At 40.2% G+C, this 23,495-nt stretch overlaps 1 protein-coding gene across 3 annotated transcripts in view; it reads right to left on the bottom strand.

Annotated features, from left to right (window-relative positions):
• The window catches only part of MYOM1 (myomesin 1), a 72,967-nt gene that overhangs the window by 8,178 nt on the left and 41,294 nt on the right, over nt 1–23,495 (bottom strand). For all 3 annotated transcript variants that reach the window (XM_059858775.1, XM_059858785.1, XM_059858794.1), the window contains 19 exons: nt 22,864–23,060; nt 22,017–22,143; nt 21,112–21,296; nt 20,263–20,377; nt 15,646–15,802; nt 14,625–14,731; nt 14,455–14,499; nt 10,764–10,900; nt 9,787–9,931; nt 9,152–9,211; nt 8,833–8,900; nt 8,144–8,257; nt 7,492–7,579; nt 6,745–6,783; nt 6,546–6,651; nt 4,566–4,729; nt 3,015–3,051; nt 2,677–2,699; nt 1,045–1,100 (listed from right to left, as the gene is read on the bottom strand). In XM_059858775.1, the coding sequence (XP_059714758.1) occupies nt 1,045–1,100; nt 2,677–2,699; nt 3,015–3,051; nt 4,566–4,729; nt 6,546–6,651; nt 6,745–6,783; nt 7,492–7,579; nt 8,144–8,257; nt 8,833–8,900; nt 9,152–9,211; nt 9,787–9,931; nt 10,764–10,900; nt 14,455–14,499; nt 14,625–14,731; nt 15,646–15,802; nt 20,263–20,377; nt 21,112–21,296; nt 22,017–22,143; nt 22,864–23,060 (1,970 nt within the window). The remainder of the gene's footprint in view (nt 1–1,044; nt 1,101–2,676; nt 2,700–3,014; nt 3,052–4,565; nt 4,730–6,545; nt 6,652–6,744; nt 6,784–7,491; nt 7,580–8,143; nt 8,258–8,832; nt 8,901–9,151; nt 9,212–9,786; nt 9,932–10,763; nt 10,901–14,454; nt 14,500–14,624; nt 14,732–15,645; nt 15,803–20,262; nt 20,378–21,111; nt 21,297–22,016; nt 22,144–22,863; nt 23,061–23,495) is intronic.

The following is a 23,495-nucleotide window of genomic DNA, read 5'->3' as shown; positions in this document are numbered from 1 at the left end:
TAAATCTGTTAAAGAATTTTATTTTGTAATGTCAACCTACTTGATTTTCCCAGAACTGCTGCAGTCTACTATCTTGTTGGCTATATCTCACATTGTTAAGCGTTTCAGAATAAGATTTTAGATCCTTAACACTTCTGCTGAGCTTATAATCAAATTTTTTTAACCCAGCTGACCTACTGACAGATAAGGCCAGAAATACCAGGGAGCTGCCTGACTGTAGTTGTCACATTACAGGTTTTCAGTGACATTCACATGCCCTATTTCACTGTTCGAACACACTGTGAAAAGGAACTGGCTGGGGGCAGAGCAGCAGGAAGTGAAGAACAGGCACTTCTTGGTCTTAGTACTTTTAAACAGCAAGTTGTAGAAGAAGTGTGCTGGGAAAAAGTTGTGAGACTGAGAACTCAGTTTCTGGGTCATCTGTTCTGTGCTCATGCATCAATGTTCCTCTGGGAGTGCCTTACCATAATCTTTCAGCTAAACTCTCCTAATATAATCCAGTATAACACCAGTGACTTATTTTGACTTCCTTCTCCTTTATCCTGAAGAACTAGAGAATTTTTTTCTCCTATTGGCTGGATGAGAATTGAGTTATTGTGGTTTACTACTTTTACACCATTTAAAAGCCAGCCTCTACAGGTGGCCAGCCTCTACTGTCCACATTGCAAAGGATTTAACTGAAGAAGGCATGGAATGACTGGCTGCCGTGTGAAAAAGAGTTAAACTTTCCTGATACAAGAAAAAAATCTAACTGTGAAACCTGTGCATGAATTTTTAAAGAGCTGGTTATATAAGGAGTTTTAGTCCCAACTCACATTGTCATCTCACTTTTATCTAATTCTTAAGAAAAGACACTGCCCTGAATACATAAACCCATCTGTGCAAGTCCACTGAATTATGTACAGAAGGCAGGGGATGAATAAATAATGTAGCAGATTTTAAAGATGGCATCTTAAAAAAAAAAAAAGGGTGAACATTTTGCCATCATTGGAAGGCATTCAAGCTGTTGGGATGTTGTGTAAAGCTTCAGTTAATTTACTGTACCTTGCCCTCCTGGATGGTGACAACATCGGGCAAACCTCCAAGTACCCGTGCACGATCTGGAAATAAAGAAGATTAATTTTCTTCAGTGTCTCAAAATCAACTGTGTGCTGAATCCTGTTTCTCTTCTAGTTCTTTGCTTTTATCTTATTTATGTACAACTTGTCTCTGATATCTGTGCTAGCAGAGAACTATCCAGCATTTTTAGCACACCATTTGGACTTTAAAATATGTTGAATTCACAGCAAAAGATGTGTTAATAGTTGGTGTCAATCACTTACAGAGAGGAATTAAAGTACACGTGCAGTGTCCTGCAGACTTTGATATCAGTTGAGTTTTAATTCTGAGTGCACAAAAATTATTTACATTTTTGAGATCTGGTGCTCAAAATTTTTACTGTAGTAAACTAAAAACATTGGATGTCCAAAGGGAAATGAATGACACCTGGTAAAGTGCTGGAGATTGGCTTTTAATCTAGACACAAAGACAGACTTCAGTCTCAGTGGCAACAATGAAGTTCCACCACTTGTGTGTAGCTGTGTGTAAATGAGACTGGTACCTGATTAATCTAGCTTTAAACTCAAGAGTCCCATAGAAATCTTAGACAAATACAAATAAGCCAATCACAGGCAGGCTTTAGTGCACTTATGCTGGAATACGGATTTTGTTCGTTACATGTCTGGGTGGAGCCTGGCAGAGGAAGGAAATGACTGTACAGAATGTTCCCCTCTAGTGTGCTCTGTAAAAGATGTGCTCTGGAGCACAGAGATAACAGCCTTAGGAGACCAGGAAAGGCACTGTGCTGTGACAGTTAACATGCCAGCGCCTTAGGGGCAGTCCAGGGTCAGAAATGAAAGGTCAGGGCAATCACTGACCCCTTTGCACTGTCTCAGCTGGGACTTCTGGGGGGTCACTGTTCCTATCCAAGCCCTGCTCTGTCTCTAGGCATTTTTCTCAAATAACTTTTCAAATGCCATTTCTGCCCTCATTTTTATGCAGGTCTGAAAGTCATTTGAAATGAATCTGAACAGTTCATTTTTCCATAGCTTCTTCTGTAAGTAGTGAGGATAATGAGTTTAATAATTCAAATTGAAGTCTAATAACTTACTCCTTAAGTAGTTAATACATACTTCTGTTTTAGTTGCTCTGTTGGAATTGACATACAGGCAAAAAAGTGTGAGGAGATTCTAAGCAATTCAAAAGCTACTGTTGCTTTCTTACCCATTTCTGTAAGTAATGCAAAGCCATTTGACATTTTAGAGCATTCAAATCTAGCCAAATTATTTTCTCCATCTTCGAAAACAAAGAGACTTTTGTGCAGGAAACATGCATGAGAGAACCCAGCAATAAAGTTTATTTTTAGAGAAGGCTAACTGATACTAAGAACAAGAGCTTGGATGAGAAAAATCAACCTAACCAATAAGAATAATATGATTAGCTGCAAAGCGCACCAATGTTAAATCAACAAAGGGTCACTTACTCCTCCTTGGCGTAAGGACAAACTCGTTTTAGGATGAGCACATGCATATAAACATGCCTACATGCCCTCTCTTTCCCAACACACAACCTTCCTGGAGAGGAAGACAAGCTTCACAAACAGTTTCTTGCAATCATTGTCAAAGAAGGCCTACTTACTTTTCTCTGCAATTGCAGCTTGCCTGAAGTTGAAAGAAACAAAGGGAAAGTCCAATTTCAGTTAAGGTTTACTCGGAGTCATTGAAAAATAGATTATCTTTTTAACTGCTCTTAATCCATTAAGGAAAATCTCTCTCATTGCTTGGCAATACAGCTTTTTCTTTGCTACCTGACTGTTATATAAGAGTTGCACCAAAGAAGTCACATGCAAAACTCCTACGGGCTTCTGTATGACTAGGACTTGTTTCATAAGATAAAGTTATCTCCAGCACAAAACAAACAAATACTGTTATTATTTTATGGCTGCCATTACTGTTTTTAGATGGCATAATACTTACTTTAGTCTCTGGAACTCAGCAAAGGCTTCATCAAAGGCTTTGTAAAGAGGAAAAAAAGTACATTTAGAGATAAATCATCACACAAGTTTAAACTTAAAATTAATTAATAAATTTAAAATGTAAAATTTAAAATGCATGCATGTGTACTGTACAAACACTAAAATGCTGAATGGTTCGATTGATAAAGGCCATCTGGTAAATGGCAGCTATTATATATACCTATGAATGCATAAACACGCTTTTTTCTTCCAGAAATCAGGCTTTAAGACAGAGGGCAATAAAGTAGTGGGCTGAAGTAATTTCACAAAAGAGAGAAAGAAATGCGCAGTACATCACCTAAATGAGAGATTATGGCAGTGACCTTCCAAACATTTTATATTGTACATTCCTATATAAAATTATTTTGAGCATGTGCTCCCTAGACATAAATTTATTTATATATATGTAGATGTATACAAGTGAAGTACACTGGGTCATCTTGCACACACCCACTTCAGAGACTACTGGGTTATGGAATACAAGAGATATGATTTTTCAAGGATTTTTCACGTCTGCTTAAAGCATCACACTGATGGCTATGAGCAAAGTGAACAACAAAGTGTTGTCTCCTTTGTAAATTCAGGCTAAGCTGCCTCACAGGAGAGGTCAACCTCTCCTGCTTTGAAAGGGAAGAAGAAATTCTTTTCCTAGAAAGTGCAGATAGAGTACAGAAGGAACAGCATGGAGATGATTAAAATGTTATTGCCCTTACACAGAGCTTGCAAACAAAAAGTGAAGCTTTAGGGATGGGAACAGCAGGGAATGGAAAGAGCAGTTTGGAAGGAGTTAATCCCCTCTAGGATCTGAGAGGTCTCTCAGAGTAAAAGCTTCCAACAGTCAATCCAAATTTTTCCCCCAAGCATCCTTCCTCATGCTGATGAGAGGTCTTGGCATCTCTGAAGAATGAGGAGTTTTATTGCACCCATCAAAGAAGTAGGGTAGGAAAGTATCAGAACAAATTTGTCCCTCACTTCCTCCTGGAAATATTCCTTGGAAGAGAGACACACAGAAGGCATTCAGTGCTGCAACTCACATTTAAAACTGCCAATCAATGCCAGTAACAAAGGGGTGCTGTAAAATAGCTCAGAAACTGGGCTGGCATCTCAGTAGGCAGACTGTAAGTGGGTATTTGGAATAGGAAAAAGCAGTTTGTATTTTATTACTTGAGAGCACAGGTTGGGGAAAACAAATGGCATGGGCCGCGGAGAACAAAACAGAATCACGGAGTAAGCTGAGTTGGAAGGAACCCACAAGGATCATCAAGTCCATCTCCCAGTCCCGCACAGCACCGTCCCCTAGAGCTACACAGTGTGCCCAAGAGTATTATCCAAAAACGCTTCTTGACTCTGTCAGGCTTGTTGACACAGTCTCTACAAAAAAAGCCAGACTGGTGGGTGCACACACAGCCCCCAAAGGGTGACAGGTCTGTGGCAAGATGCTGCTGTAGATGCTGCCACACTGCCACAGCACACTGCCCACACAGCAATGATGTTAGCAGAGGGAATGGCCTACCTTGTCCAGAAAGATCCACTGTCTTCTTGTGCGTTGTGTTGCCATCAAAGAGTTCCATTATGTATCTGCCTTTGTCCTGTGGAGTCGGCTCATTGATCTGCAACCAGATCTGCTCCCCAGTGACACCAGTCCTCATCCGGTCCGTGAACTTAATCTGGGTATCACTGGAAAGAACAAAACAACGTTACCTTTTCGTTTTACTGCAGTATAAAAAGGGTTTGCTCATGTCGAGTCACTGAGCACATCGGGAGTTACTAAATGATTTCCAAGACGCTATTGTATGCCACCATGTTCTGAAACTTTTGAAGTCAAACCCTTGCTAGAGTTGTGAGCCAGATGGGCAGTATCGGTGTGACAACCTTTCCCTGTTCAAGGTCCAGCTATCCTCAGGGCTTGCAGAAAAATTATGCATCTCAGTCTGCGACCTGAGCCATAGAAAAGCTGTACAAGTCTAAAAGCCAGATCTCTGAAGGGTAGCCCAGGCATCCACAAAAGTTGCTGTTCTCTTTTTAGCATAGGTTTATTTTTGCTTGGCCAAAACAAAAGTATACAGGGCTGTATCTACAAAAAAAACCCCACTTTTGTCAGAAATGGTGTTTGCCCAGTTGGAATGATTTCTGATGCTCTACTATGCTTGAAATTTAAACACACTTTGGCATAAGCATATCTTCTTCCATTAAAAAAAGAGAAAACAAAACAAATAACCCCAAAAAACCCAACACCCCCCTCTGTCGTCCCCCAAAATCAATTTCTTAGCTTTCTAGCTAAGCAGTTAATTTTCCTGCATTAGGCAAAAGATAGTTGCCAAATAAGCTACTCATTTCCTCGTTATCTTTAAACTGATAACTTTGAATGCACTGGAGGGGAAAAAAAAATTCTTGATTAATTTGACATGCTTCAAGATGAAACAAGTTTCTAAAAATGAAATGGAGAAAAGAGAGAAAGGGGGGGGGGGGGGGAACCCCAAATACTTCATATTCTCTTGCACTTATTTGAAATACTTGGGACTTTGGATGATACCAGATCAAAACAGGTGCCAAGAAACAAGAAGGCCTCCAATGGCTTTCATTTCTCTGACAGGGTGCTGGTTAACATCAGTGTCAATAATTGCAGCAAGCCTGGTACAGCACATCCTGGGTATTCTGTGCCTCATTTACATGAGTTTTATTGAGAGATCAGTAATTCAGATTCCATCATAAAGACTAACTACTACCCTGTCCACAGGAAGTGAAACAGCAAGAATAGTAAGAATAGATTTGAAGTGATCTAAGTTGTTTACTTCTCTTATTTACTCCTCTGGGTTTTTCAGTGCAATCTGTTTGTGCTGGCTGAGAACTCAAAGCTGTGTCATAGATTTGGATGTGCAACTCCCATTAATTTTATGGGGAGCTGGGCATTCAAATTCTTTTTTAAAATCTCAGTTCTTCTGTCTGTCTTGGTTACATTTGTAGTGCTTGCAGGAGGGGTTGTCTGGATTTTACTGCCCCAGGCACACGCTGGAATTTGCTTTGCCTCCTAAAAATGAAGCCATGCATTAAGAGAATATGCCTGCTTGTCCCAGTTCCACTGAATTGTGGCTTCTAGACAAGCAGACCTCCAGGGCAGGTATCTCTGAACCCATGGTGCTGGCCTCTCTTGAAGCCTGACGGCCTCTTGGGTTATATTTGCATCACTCCTTAAAACTGAGTCAGGGAAAGATGCAACTCCTCCTGGGTGGAGGGAAGTGCTCTGAAGTGGCACCATCCTGCTGGCATCCTGTGGCATGGGACTTTCATGAGACAAGCAACAGGAGGGTCTGGAACCACCACACCTGACTCTCATACTGATTTCCCACGAATGTAATTGACTGAAACAAGCTCATATAAGGACTCATGAGAGAGGAGGGGAAGCCTGGGCCTCATCTCTCTCACATATCCAGGTTCTTTCTGGATCTATGAAACCAAAATTGCACTGGGTTTTGCAAAGCTCTTGTGTACTTACTTGTGCACCCAGCCTACTCTCAAATCTTCTACATAATAAGTAACATAGGAGTACAGTCTGATACCCTCAGCTGTGCTCTGGATTTTCAGGTCTGTTGCAGATAAAGCTGAAAGAAGAGCACACGGTTTTATGCAGCCATACAGCCATTCATTGAGTGCCACAATGAGTCATTCATTTGAAAAAAGAATTAAGTGCTTACCAATCCTTCTGCATACTTCATTCATCAGATCTGCAAAAGCTGTGGAAATAAAATCCAGAGACTAAGACTCTGTGTCTGCGGTTCAAGCACAGTCAACAGTAGGACAAGTACTGGCTCTGAAATATTCTCCCCAGAAGGGCTGAAAAACCAGTTTTTGAAAAAGCTACCTTTTCAAGCATATTAGAAATCTGAGTAATGCAGAAATGTACCCTGTTATTTTACAGTTTCCAGACTTCATTTAAGTGCAGTCTTGATGAATACTGCTGCTGCTGAACAAGATGATGTTATATTATTTTTTTTTGTAAATTACATTGTTCAGCTGGAATGCTAACCCATTTATATACATTCTAATGGAAAGGAGTGGAATGTTAAGAGCATAGTAATCACAGCAAGTGGAAAGGCCTCTAAGTAATTGACAAAATATAATAAAAATAGTTTAAAATTATCTAGTTCTGTAATTTTTTTCTATACTTGTAGGCTTATTGATAACCCCCTGAGGAAATCAGTTGTCATTTTGCTGAGTGGTAATCACTGTATGCTCCCAAAATTATACAGAATCCAGATGCAGTAAGATGTATTCAAATACAGCTTCTTTGAGCTGAAAAATCTCAGTTTTTCTAATCAGATGATGTTGTATGCATAAGGAACAAAGCCACAGGAAGGCAACATGTGCAGATGCCTGTATTAGCCTGAACCCACTTCAGTCCTGGTATCTGCTGGTGTGGCTGAGCACAGGCAGACTCTGACCTGTGTCCTTGAGCTTCAGCTCACTGGAGTCCTTTCCTCTGTCGTCCTTCAGTATGACTTCATATGTGCCAGCATCTTTCTTAGAAAACTGCAATATTGTAATGATAAAACCAGTTTTCAGAACAGGTACTGTAGAAAAATACAGATTTTACTTGTGAACACAGCTGATATCCCATTCCTGTCCCAGCAGGTACCTGATGGCTGAGGCTGCCCCCGTGCCCCCCAGCTGCCCTACTCCTGGCTGAGGTGCTGGGATGGGCTTTGCCAGGAGGTCCAGGTATGCAGGACCTTGTCCTACCTCAAATCTGCTGCAAGGCTGGGTATGAACCAGACCCTTCTGGTGACACTGAAAGCCTGAGTGACAAGCACTTTCCAAATGCTATTCAGAATGGAAATGTGGTCTCAATCTGTTGCTAAATTGACATGCAAAGGAAGTGACAAGCTTATTATCTCTTCTGTCATCATTTCCTGAAAATCTGAACAAGCATTTACAGACAGACATTTGCTTTAGCGAAAACACAGACGCCTTGTGAGCTTTTCCATTTTTAAAACACACTTCCTTTTTCAATTGTTCTGCTGGAGTACCAGATTAGATCATATAACTCATCTGAACACTGATTTCAACTGAAGGCTAACAAAGACAGTCACTCACCTCTGATATCAGCAGAGTACACACACCATCCTTAAAGTCATGTTCTTCATCTACCATTATCTCCCTGTCATCTTTGTACCACACAATGTGCGTTTCCTTCTTAATATTAGCCACCTAAAAGGGATGAAAACCACATTGCAATTATTCGCTTCATCGGAGCAGGGGAGCTCAGTGTTGTAATTTGGGTTAGCTAGTTCCATGGGTTAGCGTGTTCAGGCCTCTCAGAGAAGAACAGCAAACTTTACAACCTGATTGCAGTGAGTTACTGCAGGCCTTGATTTTAAAATGAGGGAGGCAAAAGGGAAAACAACAGGGATGCAAACAGAGAAAAAGGAGACCAGGGAATGGGTTGATCCTGTCTAGGGAATTTCTACATGCATAAACTGGCCAAAAATTAATTAGTCCCTGGATTTACAAAGAATTGTCACTCCTTTTCAGGTGCCTTTCTCTGAGTGGGTGGCCGATGGACCTGAAGAAAGAAATTCAAGCTATTTTCCAAATATTTTGTTACATGCAATGAGCTGTTGCCTCAGCAAGATTAACCTTCAGAGGCTCTGTCACTGTCCAACATGCAGCTGGGAGTGCAAAAGCAAAGGGCATCTCTTTAGTCCCTTCCCAACCATCAAGGTAGTGGTAGGTCAGTGTGGTGTACTCTGAATATTGTACTCAGGGTTTTCCTTGCCCCTTACCTTACATTTCAACATCACATTACACTCATCAGTAACTTCCCATCCCAGTTTATCCACGAAATGAGGACCTGTTTGAAATTACAGGTATATTTTTAAAGGTCACATCAATGGTATTCATGATGCAAAATGAAAGACAGATGTGTTTTACTTTACAAGAATTCTGTTATATTTTAATGTGCTTTTATTTTTCCTATTTCTGCTTCAGAAGTAGCTATGTAACACAACAAAACCCACGTATTTCAAATGAACATATATAACTATAAACAAACTCTTAACAGACTAACACATATGTGATACTTATAAGTATTTGTATTATCACCTTGTTTCCTTTGCCACTCTTTTCTCTGGAAATCTGCTTCATCCTGTAGCTTCTTGAATACTAGGAATTAAAACCAGTAAGAAATACAAGGTTAAACTTCATGTGCCATTTATACAATGCTGAATATCACTGTAATCGTTCAGTCTAACTCTGTCCCTTGGATGTCAGTGAGAAGCTGGTCATAGGATCAGGTTGCCACTGGACATTCCAGAGTATCAGAAGCTGATTATGGCTAACTCAACTTCCCCAGCTGCTTGCAGTCATCAGGAGTTTTTTATGTCCTGTCTGATGATGTAAAATCCCCAATCATGCAGCTCCTGGTAGGAAGGCAAATGAGAGGCAGCAGAGTCAGCAGCTGCTTGAGCTCTAACAGGTGCAGTGACTTGTTCCCAGCTGAATGGGCTTTTTATATGGGAAATTTTCATTCCACCCATAGGAAAGCAAACCACGACATGCTGTGGTATTTCACATTTCTGTAACAATTCCCCTTCCTCCCATCACTTTAAAAATTTCTGTTCACACATATGCCCTGTCCTGTAGGAGGCAGTCAAAATTGTGACATCAAAAAACTAGAAGGTCTGCTGGTGTTGAAAACAGTGAAAAGCCAGCCCACTGCATAATACAGATTAGCCTACCATCACCAATGAGGACCAGACTAGATTGATTGGTTGCTTTTCCATCCTGCAGCTGGAACGTGTAAGTGCCTTCATCCTTTTCCTCAAGTTTATCCATAATCATTTCAACAAGGCCAGTATTCTTGTCCACCTTCATTTTATATTTCTGTAGGAGTGGAAATAAAGCAACAATTAATATGTCAGAGAGAGAAAATATTTGTGAAGTGCTATAATGGTCTCTTTAGGAGAAACTTTGTTTTCTTTATTTGGAGTCCCACTTCTTCAGGTTCCCATTTGTTCAGATCCCTATCCTATTCTAGACTCACAATCGCTAGCTCCAGCTCCAAATGTACAACCAAATAAATAAATCTGTTTATTTACTGATGCTGTACAAGCACATGTCACGCCTGTTGCACAGTGAGTATTATGTTCTTTTTCATTAGAAAGGTTTAGATTTGCATCTCTTCAGAATAATGCTTTCTTTGGGGGTGATTATACTGTACAAGGTTGTGTCTGGAATGCCCCATCTCTGCCTTCTATCTGATATCAGTGTTGCAACAAAATCGTGCCATGTCCCGTCTTTGGGGGTAACAAATTCTGCAGCTGGAAACAACCACTTGGGAAGTTTTTTGTGATGTAATAAGTTCCTTCAAACCACAAAGAGAGGTGAGAATAAGGGTATTCCAGGGCTATAGATGAAGGAGGTAGGAGGAGTCTGGGCAATTGCAGTGATTCCTTGAAATAACAATTAATAGAACATGTGATATTCACAAAAGTGGCAGGAAGGCATATAACTTCCCTTTATAAAATGCATCCAGTAGAATTCATCTGGACCTCAGAACTATGGGTAAAATCTTTCTAATCATGCTTTCCATGACATATGCTATTTCTCATGAAAATACATCAGAGTGGAACACTAGTTGGAAGTATACTAGAGACACTAATCCTCATTGATACTCATGAAAATGCAAACACATGTAAGCAGTGAAAAGCCTTACCTCTCCATTGAAAATTTCCTTATCATTGAATACAAAATTGGCCTTTGCATTGCCAGACAGTTTTTCAGCTTGCAACCAGAATCTCACTTCTCCTTTTTCCAAGATTTCCACTGCCAACTCAGAGATAAGTGGGACAGCTACAAAGAAGAAAGAAAGGAATGTTGCCGTTTTTGCCTGTGCCCCAACAACTATTGTCTGCTACCAGACAGCAGAAAGCCACTTAATCCTTCCATACTCAAACACTGTATGCAAGGTAACTAGCTCATAACAGCTCTTCACGTAGACAGAATGCCTCTCCACCCACATATACCTAGAATGACAGATGAGATTTAGTCTTTTGATCCTTCAATCACAAGGTCTGGCCAAGCTAAAAGTGTTGAAGATTTGAGTTATGCTCCATTATAAAACAAGGCTATTTCAAATGCAAGCTGCAAGTGTCTGTGCAGCATTATGTGAGTCTGTATGCTGCAGACCCATGTTTAATGAGTTGTCTAATAATATTACTGTAAGACAGTGAACTGACTCAGAGGGGAAAAAAACAAAACAAAAAATCTCCAAGCACAAAGCCAGAGCTGATAGTCAGATGCTTGAGCTGTAGGTTGGAAGAGGAAGACTTTTGAAAACACTCTGATTCTCTGCTGAGTGGAATCTCCATTTCCAGAATTCACCAGATATCCCAACACATCCTTAGTCTCCCCAGTACATTTTGTTTTCTTACAAGTAACTGAAACCCCCACATATAAACCAATTCAGTGTGTCAACAGGGAAAAAAAAAAAGTAAAAATCACGTACTATACCACAGGTAACTCATTTTTAGTTAGCTAGTTCCTGTTAGCAATAGTCCTCAACTTGGTTTCACTTTAACTTTTCTTTAAGACACCATAATCAGCAACATGAAGCACGAGGAGTTAGACTCTGGAATTGGGGCATATTGCTCATCTCACTGACTTCCGTTGTGTTATCTGTCTTGGTGGATGTGCAGACTCTCAGTAGAAATCATGCTCTCAGCATTATGTGTGCTGCTGTGTGTGAACTCTCCCCCAGGCTCCACTTTCTCAGTAGTGTAAAGTCTGTGTTGCTAGGGTGGAACAGCTGAGGACAGTGCACAAACACGTTGCAAAACACATGATGATATAGTCATCATGTGTGTGAAGACACTCCTCCCAGGGCAGGCTGGTTTCTTTAGCTCAGTGCATGCAGAGGCTCAGCTGCAGCAGGACAGGACTGGGACCAAAGTAGTGTCTGGTTCCTCTCATCCTGATACTTGCTCCATTCTATATGACTGGGGTGCCTTCTGAGCACAGCTGCCACCCCACCCCACTGCCAAACAGACTTAGGGGGTGAGGACCCCTCAGCTCCTCCTTTGCCACACTCACTACTTCTCTCTCCCACAGCCCACACCCACGTGTGTGCTCTTAGTGCCTGAGTGGCACAGGGTCTGCCTCTGATAGAAACAAAGCTCCTGGGAGGTGAGGCAACAAGCACCAGGAAACAAAGAGAATTATGGAAAAGGCACATGCTTAACCAGAGAGGGAAAAGCCTGGAGGAAGGGCAGCATTGCCACGAGGGAGTGGGGCAAAGACAACCCCATGGGAGTGTGTCCTGGCTGTGCAAATGATCCATGTGAGCCTTCCTCACCCAGCACATCACTGTGCGTGTAAGGAACAGAAGGAATCTCAGGGCTTGCATAATTTCTTAAAACAAAGCAACTGAAATGCTACAGGAAGCAAGTGGGAGTGTGAATAGACTTCAGGCTGCACTGCTTTTGTCTCACTGTCAGCTCTACAGAAATTTTAAACCCCCACTTGGCTTGCCTGTTATTAACTAAGAATATCTTAGTCTAATATGGAAGAGAGAAAAGTATCTCAGCAGCTGTTAAATAAATGGCTGAAAGGATGCAAAAGGATTCTTTTTTGGAGAAAAGTCTGATCACTTCTCAGCCTAAAGGAACTGGACAAATTTGCCTTAAAGTCTGCCATGAGCAGAAGTCTTATTTAAAATATTTCCATGAGCACTGATAGCTATTTTAGGCATTTTCCAGTGGTTTTACATCCTATTTGTATAGCATTACAAATTACTGGCAGCACTTGACAGGCAGCCCTTGGGCAGTTGCTAAATTGAGGAGTTGGAAGAGTTTCTTTTTACCTTGTACCAACATACTGCTGTACCCATACGTGGCTGTGTTCTGTAAGGCTCTTATTCAAGCAATCCATTTTCCCATGGAGTTACTGGCTGCTTGTGTTTCTAAGCAGAAGTTCCATTAATTGCTGCTCAGAAGTACAAGCAGCTGAATCTCAACCCCTAGTTGTAATACAGATTTGTCTTGAAGTGTACACAAGCATATGAGACAGTTTCCTCCTTACAGATACTTTCTGCAGTGATCTCCCTTTTTTGCCTCTGCCTTCTGGGAGCTCATGCACAGCTATGTCTGATAGCTTTTGCACCTGATACAGTGCAAAAAAGATGATCTGATCTGTGGTCCTGAGGAGCTTATTTTGTGACACTGGTAGAGCATGGCAGTGTCCTCAAGAAGGGAAGGGTCATGGCAAGTAAGGTCATGCGACAGCAGCAAGGATTTGTGATGACCAACTTGTAGTGTGAAAATATAATTAGGAGAAGATAATTGGGAGGAACAGGAGTAAACAAGGGTTTGTTTTGGGCTGTCATTAAGCTATCAAAAGGTGATACAGTATGTTGAGAAGAGGAGAGCTGATGAGAAAAAGACAAAGAAGGAAATGAGAGAGATGATGTAGGCAAAAAGGCCATTTCTGTAGCCAGGGATTGGCTGGGCTGAGAGGTGCAATGTGGGCTGAGTTGGAAGAGGTGCCGGCAGTGTATGCACTAAACTGAAAATTTTAAAATGCAGGCAAGAGTTTTAGTGCCTGGAATGAAAAAGAAGAGAATACAGTGGGAGATGAGAACAGGTTTAGGTCTCATCTTGTTGTGTGCATTAAGATTCATTATGTAATCCAATATTATTTTCCCCCATTTATTCAAGTAATATTCCAATAAAAATACAAATCACGCTACTACTAGGTTATCATAAATGTCTGTGGAATTGACAAAAATACCATCCCAAGAGTAGAAAGCATGTTCAAATTTTGTCAAATGTTCCAGGAAAGAGGGGGAGAATAAATTTCAGCAGGAAAATTCTGTACATATAGATCATTACAGCTGAATTTACTACACTTGCCGAATTTGTTAACCTTAAATTTAACTTATGTTAACTTCGGTTGGAGTAAAATTAGAGAATCTTTCAAAGTCTGGTTTTCAAATCAGGTCAAACATAATGAGTAAGTATTAAAGCCTGTTCTGCAGAAGAAGCAAAGCCAATATGATAATTATTTTCCAGCTGTTATACAGACTTATTTTATAGACCAATAGCCTGCAATAGTTTGGGAAGAACATCAATAATATACAAATGTACTGAAAGAGGGAGAGAAGAAAAAGAATCTTAAATGTTTCAATCCAAATCCACTTTCACTTGAAATTACTATAGTGACCTCCTTACCTGATGGTGGCAGGAGCTTTGTGACCATAGATCCATAGAAGGGTTTGGGTTGGAAGGGACCTCCAAAGGTCAGCTATTTCAAGCCCCCTTCTATGAGCAGGGACATCTTCAACTAGATCGGGCTTGTGATACCCCACTGCATGCAAAGCTCTCCCCTACAGACATGATTGATTCACTTACTTGGGAATTGGCGTTCATGGCTCAGAGCAAGCAGGCGTTTCATTTCTGCAAAAGAAATAAAACAAGTAATATGAGGTGTGTGCATGCCTTTTGGATCTGAGACACACAGCAGGGAAAAACAGATGTGAAAGCAAAAAATAGGCAGCATGCTTAGTAGGCATTGTGTCTACCTTCCTCATCAATTGTGTAGCTTGATGAAACTCCATCAGTGTCTGTGACAATACAAGAGTAAATCCCCAAATCATCTTCTCCAAGATTCTTAAAGGAAAGTTTTGACCTATAAGGGAAAAAAAAAACCCATTATGATAAAAAGGTGAAATCCATCTGAACCAAACACCTCCTTTCTGTCTATATCACCAGATGTGAATAGCCTTGTGTTAGCTTTTGCTCTGACTGAACAGACAAATGTTTGGCTCTGTCAGCTATAAATCAGAGCAAGTCCTACCACATGTGGTACAAATGGTGATGGCAGCAAAACAAAAAAAAGCATGTAGTCAAGGCTTTGATGACCCTGGGAGGATACTGTAGATACAGGTCGGCTCAGATTCCATATGGCAGCACCGTGGCTGGGGTGGGCCACTGTTTCTTTCAATATGGCTTCTGTCCCTAGGAGAGCACACAGGCCCTTCATGGGCTGAACCTGTGCATCCACCTTGTCTTCCTTGGGGAAAAGCCTGAAGAAACAGAGTAGGCTTGGGGACGTTGTATAAGTTACTAAATCAGGCCATGGTGATGCCAACATAAGAAAGCCTTGCTTACTGCAGCAGTTCCAAAGATTACAGCTGCATTACAGGGCAGAAGCATTTATAAGAAGCCAGATAATTTTATTATTTGGAGATTTAAAATAATAGGAGTAGGAATGGTAATAATAATAATAATAATAATAATAATAATAATAATAATAATAATAATTTCTACCTTGACTGACAGGTTATAAGGGGCTCAGATTTTATCTCCCCATGCCTAAACACCACTAAAGTGCCTACAGAGGTGGTCTAACTCATTCAGTGCAAGCTACAGTTTCCTAATGGTCTGGGTATGGATTTACTGGAGAACAGCATTCTCAGGAAGTAACCATCAAGTAACAGAGGCAGTTTTAACTCTTCCTGAGGCCTTACAGTAAAAGGATGGATTTCTGTGACAGTCTAGATCTCTCAAATACAAGACCATTGCTACCCCTGAGGGTCTTACTTTCCGCCTTTGGTATCGATGTTCAGTCGAGGGTCATCCTCAATTGGTTCATAATTCTTGGACCAAATGAACTTAGAGTCTGGAGACATCTGATCACATTCAAAGTTCAAGGAAATTACTCCATTGTCATCTACATCAACCACCACTTCCTTGGTTCCTTAAAGAGCAGAACAAGGCAATTCCAGTTTCTCAGAGAATTCAGCAAACAAATTTCTATAGATATCATTCAGAGAGTGGATTAAGCAGATCCTTGCCATTTTCTCAGCTGGAACATAAATTGCTGCACTCATCAATATCCCTGGTCTTTGATTTACAAGAAGAGCTCTTTTTCTGATCCACAGGTTAAAACACATCATAAATCAACTGATTTACTTGTGTGAATCTAAGCATACACAAGACTTGCAGTATTTGCTATGGAAAAGCCTGAAGAGGGTAAAGAAAGCAAGACTCTATATCCACTTAATGTCTGAGCTATTAAATAGCAATATTTTCCATGGTAGGCAGTAGTTAGGACTTTCATTATACAGCATGGATTTCCTATTCTCTAATAGGGTAAGTGCTATACAGGGAATAACATGCAAATGTGAGCATTTGAAGAGGTGAGGAAGAGGAAGCAGTCAAGTTGTCCCAGCAGCATGCATTTGTGACTGAGGCACATTTCTGGTGACACTGGCTTCACTCAGGGAGGTTGGTTTAATTGCTGTGCTTGGCATCCAGCCCTGCTGCCGTCTGCACCATTAATCCTGGGCCCACAAAGGGAGTGAATATTTGCAATTAGCTGCTTAAGTCACCCACCCAGTCTTGCCAGTGCCTTCAGTCATTGAGTTGGACAGGGTGACCCAGTTTGTACTTTAAAAGGCCTTGGGGGTGAATCCTGGGTCAGCAACCTGAAGGCACCTCTATTCTGCTCCCTCATACCCCAGTGGAGCTGAGGGAATTTCATCTAGGATTTGGGCAACCCAGTGAACTTGTCATCTGTGGCATTAATGTTCATTTCAACAACTTGTCTGAGAATGTCAGGGAGAGCATGTGCACTGAGAGGGGCTGGAGGACATCCAGGCTTCTTTTCTGAATAGCTCTGAGCTGGATCTCACATCTGAATGGGGCACTCATGTCCTATTACTTGGGCTAAGACAATTCTGGGCTGCCCAGAATACTAATGACACACTTTCTCCACAAAGTATTGTACTTCAAAGACAAGAGCCTTATTCCTGACACTGAGATTGAATGCTTTATTTTCAGCATAATTCTTAGTGACCCTCAAGCATAGTGGGAGATTTCTGTGTTTCATCGTCCTAAAACTACACACATCTTTCTTTTCCAGCGCTGCGAGCAGCTCCTGTCATGACAATCTGTGTACACACAGCTTTCTTAGTCTTCACACTTTGCCATAAGCATTTAATGAAAGATGAGATTAATATTCCCATTTTGGTACTGTTATGTATCAGCCCTTGTAGTAGTGAAGCACATTAAGTACCAATATATGATAAATGAAGACTGAGACCTACAAATATTTTACTAGGCAACAGTATATTTGCAATTTTTTGTTATAATTTAATTTATTATATGCAAAATTCATCACTTGAAATTTCATTAGGGTTTAGTTTCTTTTAGGTCATTATCCCATGAATCTTTTGATGGCATTTTATGTGACATGAAAAGAATTACAGCCATAAGGGTAATTTGAACCATAGAATCTTTTACATTTGTGTCAAAGCCTTCTCATTGTGGTAACAATGTATAGCATTTATTTCCAGAAGTGATGATGGAATTTACCTCTAATATTTTTATGAGTAAAAAAAAAAAAAAGTCTAAATTACTGACCACATTTGAAGAACTCACTCCACCTATCCTGCAAAGTGGAGTCAAAGAAGCTGCCATAGTACTAGCAGTCTGAATTTCCCTCTTCTAGAGAGCTTGGTGGTTTAACACATCATCCAGAGCTTCTCTTAGAGTCACAGTAAGAAATAAAATACTTACATGTCATATCACATCCCCATTTATCTGAGCATTTTGTTGCATTGAAAGGAAAGAAATAACAGAACATAAAGGAGACATCTTCCACACACTAGAGGTAATGGCATCATTTTGAATACAGCCAGTCAGAGAAGCTGAATGGGACAGCTTCCTCAGTTTCTGAGGTTCAGGCCCTTCTCAAGTGGCTGATCCAAGCTCATAATCTAATTTTGCTTTGTATCAACATAAACAAGGACTAAGGGCAGCAAAGTGCAAGAGCTGCAGTCTGCTTTTAAATTTTTCTTGTTTCCTGTGAGATCTACATATGTTGAAGTGATTTTGTCAAAAGCCAAAATTACAGATCAAAAGTAGTCTGGATTGGTATTAGTTTACATGGTTGGGATTCTTCATTTAATTTTAGAAGACAACTGTACAAATTAAACACAGTTTTCAATGAAAAGAAAGTGGATGCAAAGTATTGAATAATTATATTTACACATTTCGATAAAGACAACTAGCACCCTTTGTATGAAAGCAAGTATTTTCATTCAGGATATTATTTGCTTGCATTCTTTGATTAGAAATCTCAGTTGTCTTGCAATTTTACACATTCATCAAAAGCAGTATTCCAGCAGGAACTTTCTATAGAGACCTGAAAATATTTTGTCTCCACTAAAGAGGCGTGATTCATAGGGCAGCACCAAAATATTTGTGGTAATTTTTTTTAATGGTGTGATTGTTCTTGACATTTTTGTAGTTAGAGTGAGAAAAGTGGAAGCCTGCTCAAGAGGCTGTTTTATGAAAGAATTATTTTAAATAAGTTTTTGTCTTTTCTTAATACCTCTAAGAAGCTTACTTTGGTGGAGTCTGTATCAGCAGATCTCAGCTCAAAATATGGGTCAAGTAGATTTGTATACATAAGTAATTTTCAGTTTCCCTGAGTGTTCACTGGGCTAAATCCTCACTTTCTGGTGATCCCTCAGACATCATACCTATGAATTCTCCTTCTCTGATGGTGAGGTCTGTAATCCAAATGTTCTGCTCAAGTTCACCTCTCTTGAGTGAACACTGTACAATTTTTTTTTGGTCATGTTGGTTATCTTCACAAGAGTTTGTTTGTATTTTTTCTCAATTGTAGTAACATGGTCAATCCTTTATTTAGGATGCTTGAAGGGTGTTATTATCACAATGTTTTATCAGAAGTATGACACACAGATATTAACTCTCAATTAAAATGGATTAGCAAAGCCAAAAGCTTAGTATTAATAGTGGCTTAATTCTCTTATTAGAAGTGGCTGTTGTATACAGCTGTTTTCAGGAATAAATTTTTAAGGTTTGCCTTATTCCCACTGCAGGTGATAGAAATAGCCCTGATGCTTAACAGCTTATAGATCTGAAATTATGTTTCCTATATTTTTCAAAGATCCTGTTTCAAACCCTTCTTATTCATACAATTACTTACCTTATTTTTGTCCTTGTATCTCAGTCTTACATGCTTTCAACTGACCATCTACTCCTTCCAGTCTCTTTTTCTCATCCCAGCTCAACAGCAGTCACCCCAGCCTCCCTAGTCTGAGTTTTCCAGTTCTTTTACACCCCCAGCTTCAGACCTCCTTTTTCAGGCTTTTTTTGACTTACAGCCTCACTGAGGTCTAGCTCAATACTTGTTAGAATTTTTGCTGCCCTGGTCATAAGGATTGGGCATCTATGAGAGCTGAGCAGGAGGATGTAAAAATTAACCTAGGGGTCAGAAACTGGGAAAGTATCCCAGGGAAATTAAATCTGCAGGTGTAGGAAGGGAATTGTCAGAGGAGAAGAGGGTGTATGATGGATCCAGTTTGAGTTGTACCCCTGTACCTTCTTACATCATACTAATCTTATACTAGATTTGTTTAAAATATCTGGGATTTTGTTTTTGCACCTTGTAGGACCCTGCACTTCTAAAATAATCTATAGATGAGGAGGCCACAAGTCCATGCTTGGGTTTTCTGTTGGGAGCTTGGTGACAAAAAAGTGTTGTCTCTGACCAGCCACCTCTGTTATTTGTACAGCTAAATAAAGCCCAGAGGGTTCCTGAAGTTCCAGGGATGGAGATGCTGCCTTTGCACTGGTTTCTGTGTTTCTTGCTGATCTTATAGACACACTGGAGCCTGCCTTCAAGGATGCCTCCAACAAAGAACTGCACTACTGAAAGTTGTCTTAAAAATTATTACACTGTGCTTTTAAAGCCTATATTTTAAAGACCAGGAGAAAAAAATATATTTTCTTTTATCCTTTCCACATTTCATAAGAAAAGGAGATTGATAAAGCATAAAAAACTGGTTTAATACAGGAAAGGCAAAATTTACATCTGTAATATTGTTTCGTTGAGCTGATCTTACTTGGTCCTCTACTTATGCACCTACCTGTAGAGACATGCTAATCTTACAACTTTATTGTGTCTTTATATTCCTGAACCTGTAGTTACGATAAGAAAATCTGTTCTGACCTTAAAATATACCAGATGATGAACTCAAGATATGACCCTCAACTCATATCTTGCTTCATAAAAAAGCTTGACTTGAGGACGATCAGATTCTTGGCATGTAGCCTGCAGGTAAACACATTGCACAAACAGGAACCTGTGTAAATATGATGACAAAGGAAGTCTTTCTAACGAACCTGGTCGTGTTTCTGCTATGACAGCATCTGTGACATCTGATGGCTTCCCAACGCCAGCCTGGTTTGTTGCCCGCACACGAAACACGTAGCTCACACCTTGTGTCAGGCCACCAATCTGGAGGAACCAAATATAAATAGTGGTGTGTTGCAAAACATTGATTTTAATTTCACACTTACTAAGATCAGTCTGGGTATTTGACAATTCTATTTCCTTTCTTGTTTTGTTTCTTTTCCAGCTTTCTTTTTTTTTATATTCAATTCCAGAGTGACATGACTAATCTGTGTGACTTGCTCCTTCCTTGTGTGCATAGTTAATGTTCAGGCAGCGTCATTGCTGTCATTGATTTCTTAGCAAAAGGAGGACTGGTTTTGGAACAGGATGTTTTTAACTCATGTACATTGACCTCTGAAACATCATAGTTTTTTACTGTTGATAAGAGCTGGCTTTGAAAAATTAAATTATCAGGGTAATAAGTCCCAGCCACACCTATTTAGAAACAAGAAGGAATTTAATAGTACAGAGTTAATTGCAGTGACTTGAGGAATTATACTGAAATTATATCACCTGGGGATACTCCTATAAAACATATATGAAAGGATCACACTTTAAAATGACTTGTCTTTCAAATATTCTGAAAAGTATAAAAATAGCAAACCTACTTCAGACCTATCTCTAGAACTGTGATACTGCTGATCACTTATTTCAAAGTCATTCCACAAAATTATGTATCATATGGCCTACTGAGTATTCCTTTAAGTGGAGCCATGATCAGCACAGGATGATGATATCAAAACTGACTTCCCCAAGGTTATGCTGCTATGACAGTATTTGAATCTTCAGCAATTTACCTTCAAGTATTTCTTTTGAAGGGGCTTCTCATTGACACTTCTCCAGCGTTCCTCCTTTGCTTCAGTTTCCTTCATATCAACATAATAACCAACTATGGGACTACGACCAGAATAAACTGGTTCCTTCCACAGTAAAACCAGAGAGTCTTTCCTGACTTCTGTGCATTTGACATCATGGGGCGGCCCTGAAATGTAAAAGCTGGGGTTGTGGTGTCAAAATAAATCCCAAAGGGACCAGTGCACAAGACTCCAGAACCAAAACCAGACAGAACCCAGAACAGTACACAGAACTTATATAACATTTAGCTCCTCTGTATCATACCTAGAGCAAATGTACAAAATACAGCCCATGCCAATTAAAAAGACTAACCCAAAACACAATCTAATTAGTTGAGATTGGTATCTTGATCAAATATTCATGAGCTTACAAAATGGACAAATAATCCCCAAACTCTGGGAAATAAGTTAATTATTAAGCTAATGTGCTGTTTCAAGGACTGGTCTAAAGTCCACTGAAGTCAGCGGAGGTTGTTTTCATTAATTTCAATGAATGCTAAAAGGTCAGGGATCTGGCCTTGTAGTGATACACTTAGACAAGGGTTACAAGGCCCCATTCTTCTCTGCCTTGTACCTTAGACAGGTATTTATGTCTAGTACTTAAACTAGAAAGCAAAGTGCCAGACACAGTAGAGAAACAAAGAAGGAAAGATAAAGAAAACTAAAGAAGCTGCTTGTAAAATGCTACTAATTAAATAGGGATTATCACTGTAATGATATGAAATAAAACAGCTGACTCTTCAAGCCTGGCCATGAATTTCTGTGTGTCACTGACTCCCCTGCAAAATGCCTGCATTGGATAATCAGTCCCAGAGCACCCCTGGGCTGTGTCCCACTCAGGATCCTACCAGGCACAGCAATGGTCCACTCTTCGCATTTGAAGGACTTGCTGGGTTTGGAGGGTGCCCCAACCCCCGCCAGGTTAGCAGCAGCCACCTGGAACTGGTACACCATGTTTTCCTTCAGGTTTTGGATCTGCAGGATCAATAAGATGGTACTTATTAACTTTGGATTAGGACTTCAGAAGAAAGTCAAATAATAATTGTTGAAAACATGAGCATGCTTTTAAGTGTGCCTGAAGATGGAAGAATTATTGACACCTTAACATGATAATTGTCTTGGCTTTTCCTCTGATCAGTGATGGAGCACACGAGTGATCTTAGCATACTCAAATTGCAACCCCCTTTTCCTATTGACAGGCACTTTGTCAGCCAGGGAGGAAAAAAACAATCATCTGTCTCGTGGTATGGAGCAAGTTCAATTAAGGCAAGAATTGGCCTCACAGTGGGGTGAAACTCAGTCCTGGCATTGCTTATCATTTCTAAAGCAGCTCAATGAGGCTGTCTCTAAACTGGGTCAAGAACTGATCACAAAAACTAGCTGGCACAGAGCTGGTTTTAGCACCAGCAAGCACTGGGATATGTCCGCCAAATCAGGAGGAATTCCATTTAGTGTGAGGGACTGACTTACAAAATATCAGACTATGTCAGTGAATTTACAGATGACAAATGATGCCATACTAACAAATAAGTGTACAAACAATTTTGTAGAGAAGTTTAATAGGCCTAAATAAATTCACCACAATGGAATTCAAACCCTCTGAACAGTCATCTGTCCACTGAATCATAATTCATCCCAACCCATCTTTGAGATTTGACTTGAAAACACTGCCTGCTTCCCCAGTTAACCTCTTACCCTGTATGCCCTCTCAGAAACAGCCTTAATGTTGGCCTCCTTCCATTTCCCAGGAACTCCATCAACCACCTCCCTATAGTTCACGTAGTAGCCGGTGATTTCAGTCCCACCAATGGCTTCAGGTTGTTTCCATCCCAGCACCATGGAGTCACGAACACTCTCGAGCACCACGATGTCGTAAGGTGGGGATGGAGCAGCTGTTTGGATGTCAACAACACGTGAGTAGGAGGCAGAATCTCAGGCTTGCTTTCACTTACCGTGTTCAGGCGGCTCCTACCCTGTGTTTCCTAATTAGGACAGTATTTATTGTTCAAGGGAAGTTTCTGGAGCTGGAATAAGAAATGCAGGATGAAAGCTTCCAAAAACCAAATGCAAAGTCCAAACTGCATAGGAATTAGTTTTCAGGATCCTTTGTTTTTGAAAAGCAGGCTAATACATAGCAAAAGAATGTGTTGCAATTGCAGCTCTGATGCAAGTGATCAGGACTCACTTTATTCTGTGAAGAATGAGGTACTAAAACTAGCATTGCAGGAAAAGCAAAAAAATTGGAGATGCAATGATTTGTTTTCTTTTGCAGAAAGCAAACCCCTTTTCACAACACAATATTCATTGTAGTCTCCTTTATTTTTTTT

The sequence above is a fragment of the Haemorhous mexicanus genome, chromosome 1 (genome assembly GCF_027477595.1).
Source record: "Haemorhous mexicanus isolate bHaeMex1 chromosome 1, bHaeMex1.pri, whole genome shotgun sequence".
Classification (NCBI taxonomy): Eukaryota; Metazoa; Chordata; class Aves; order Passeriformes; family Fringillidae; genus Haemorhous; species Haemorhous mexicanus.
This window is presented reverse-complemented; position numbering and strand designations above follow the sequence as displayed.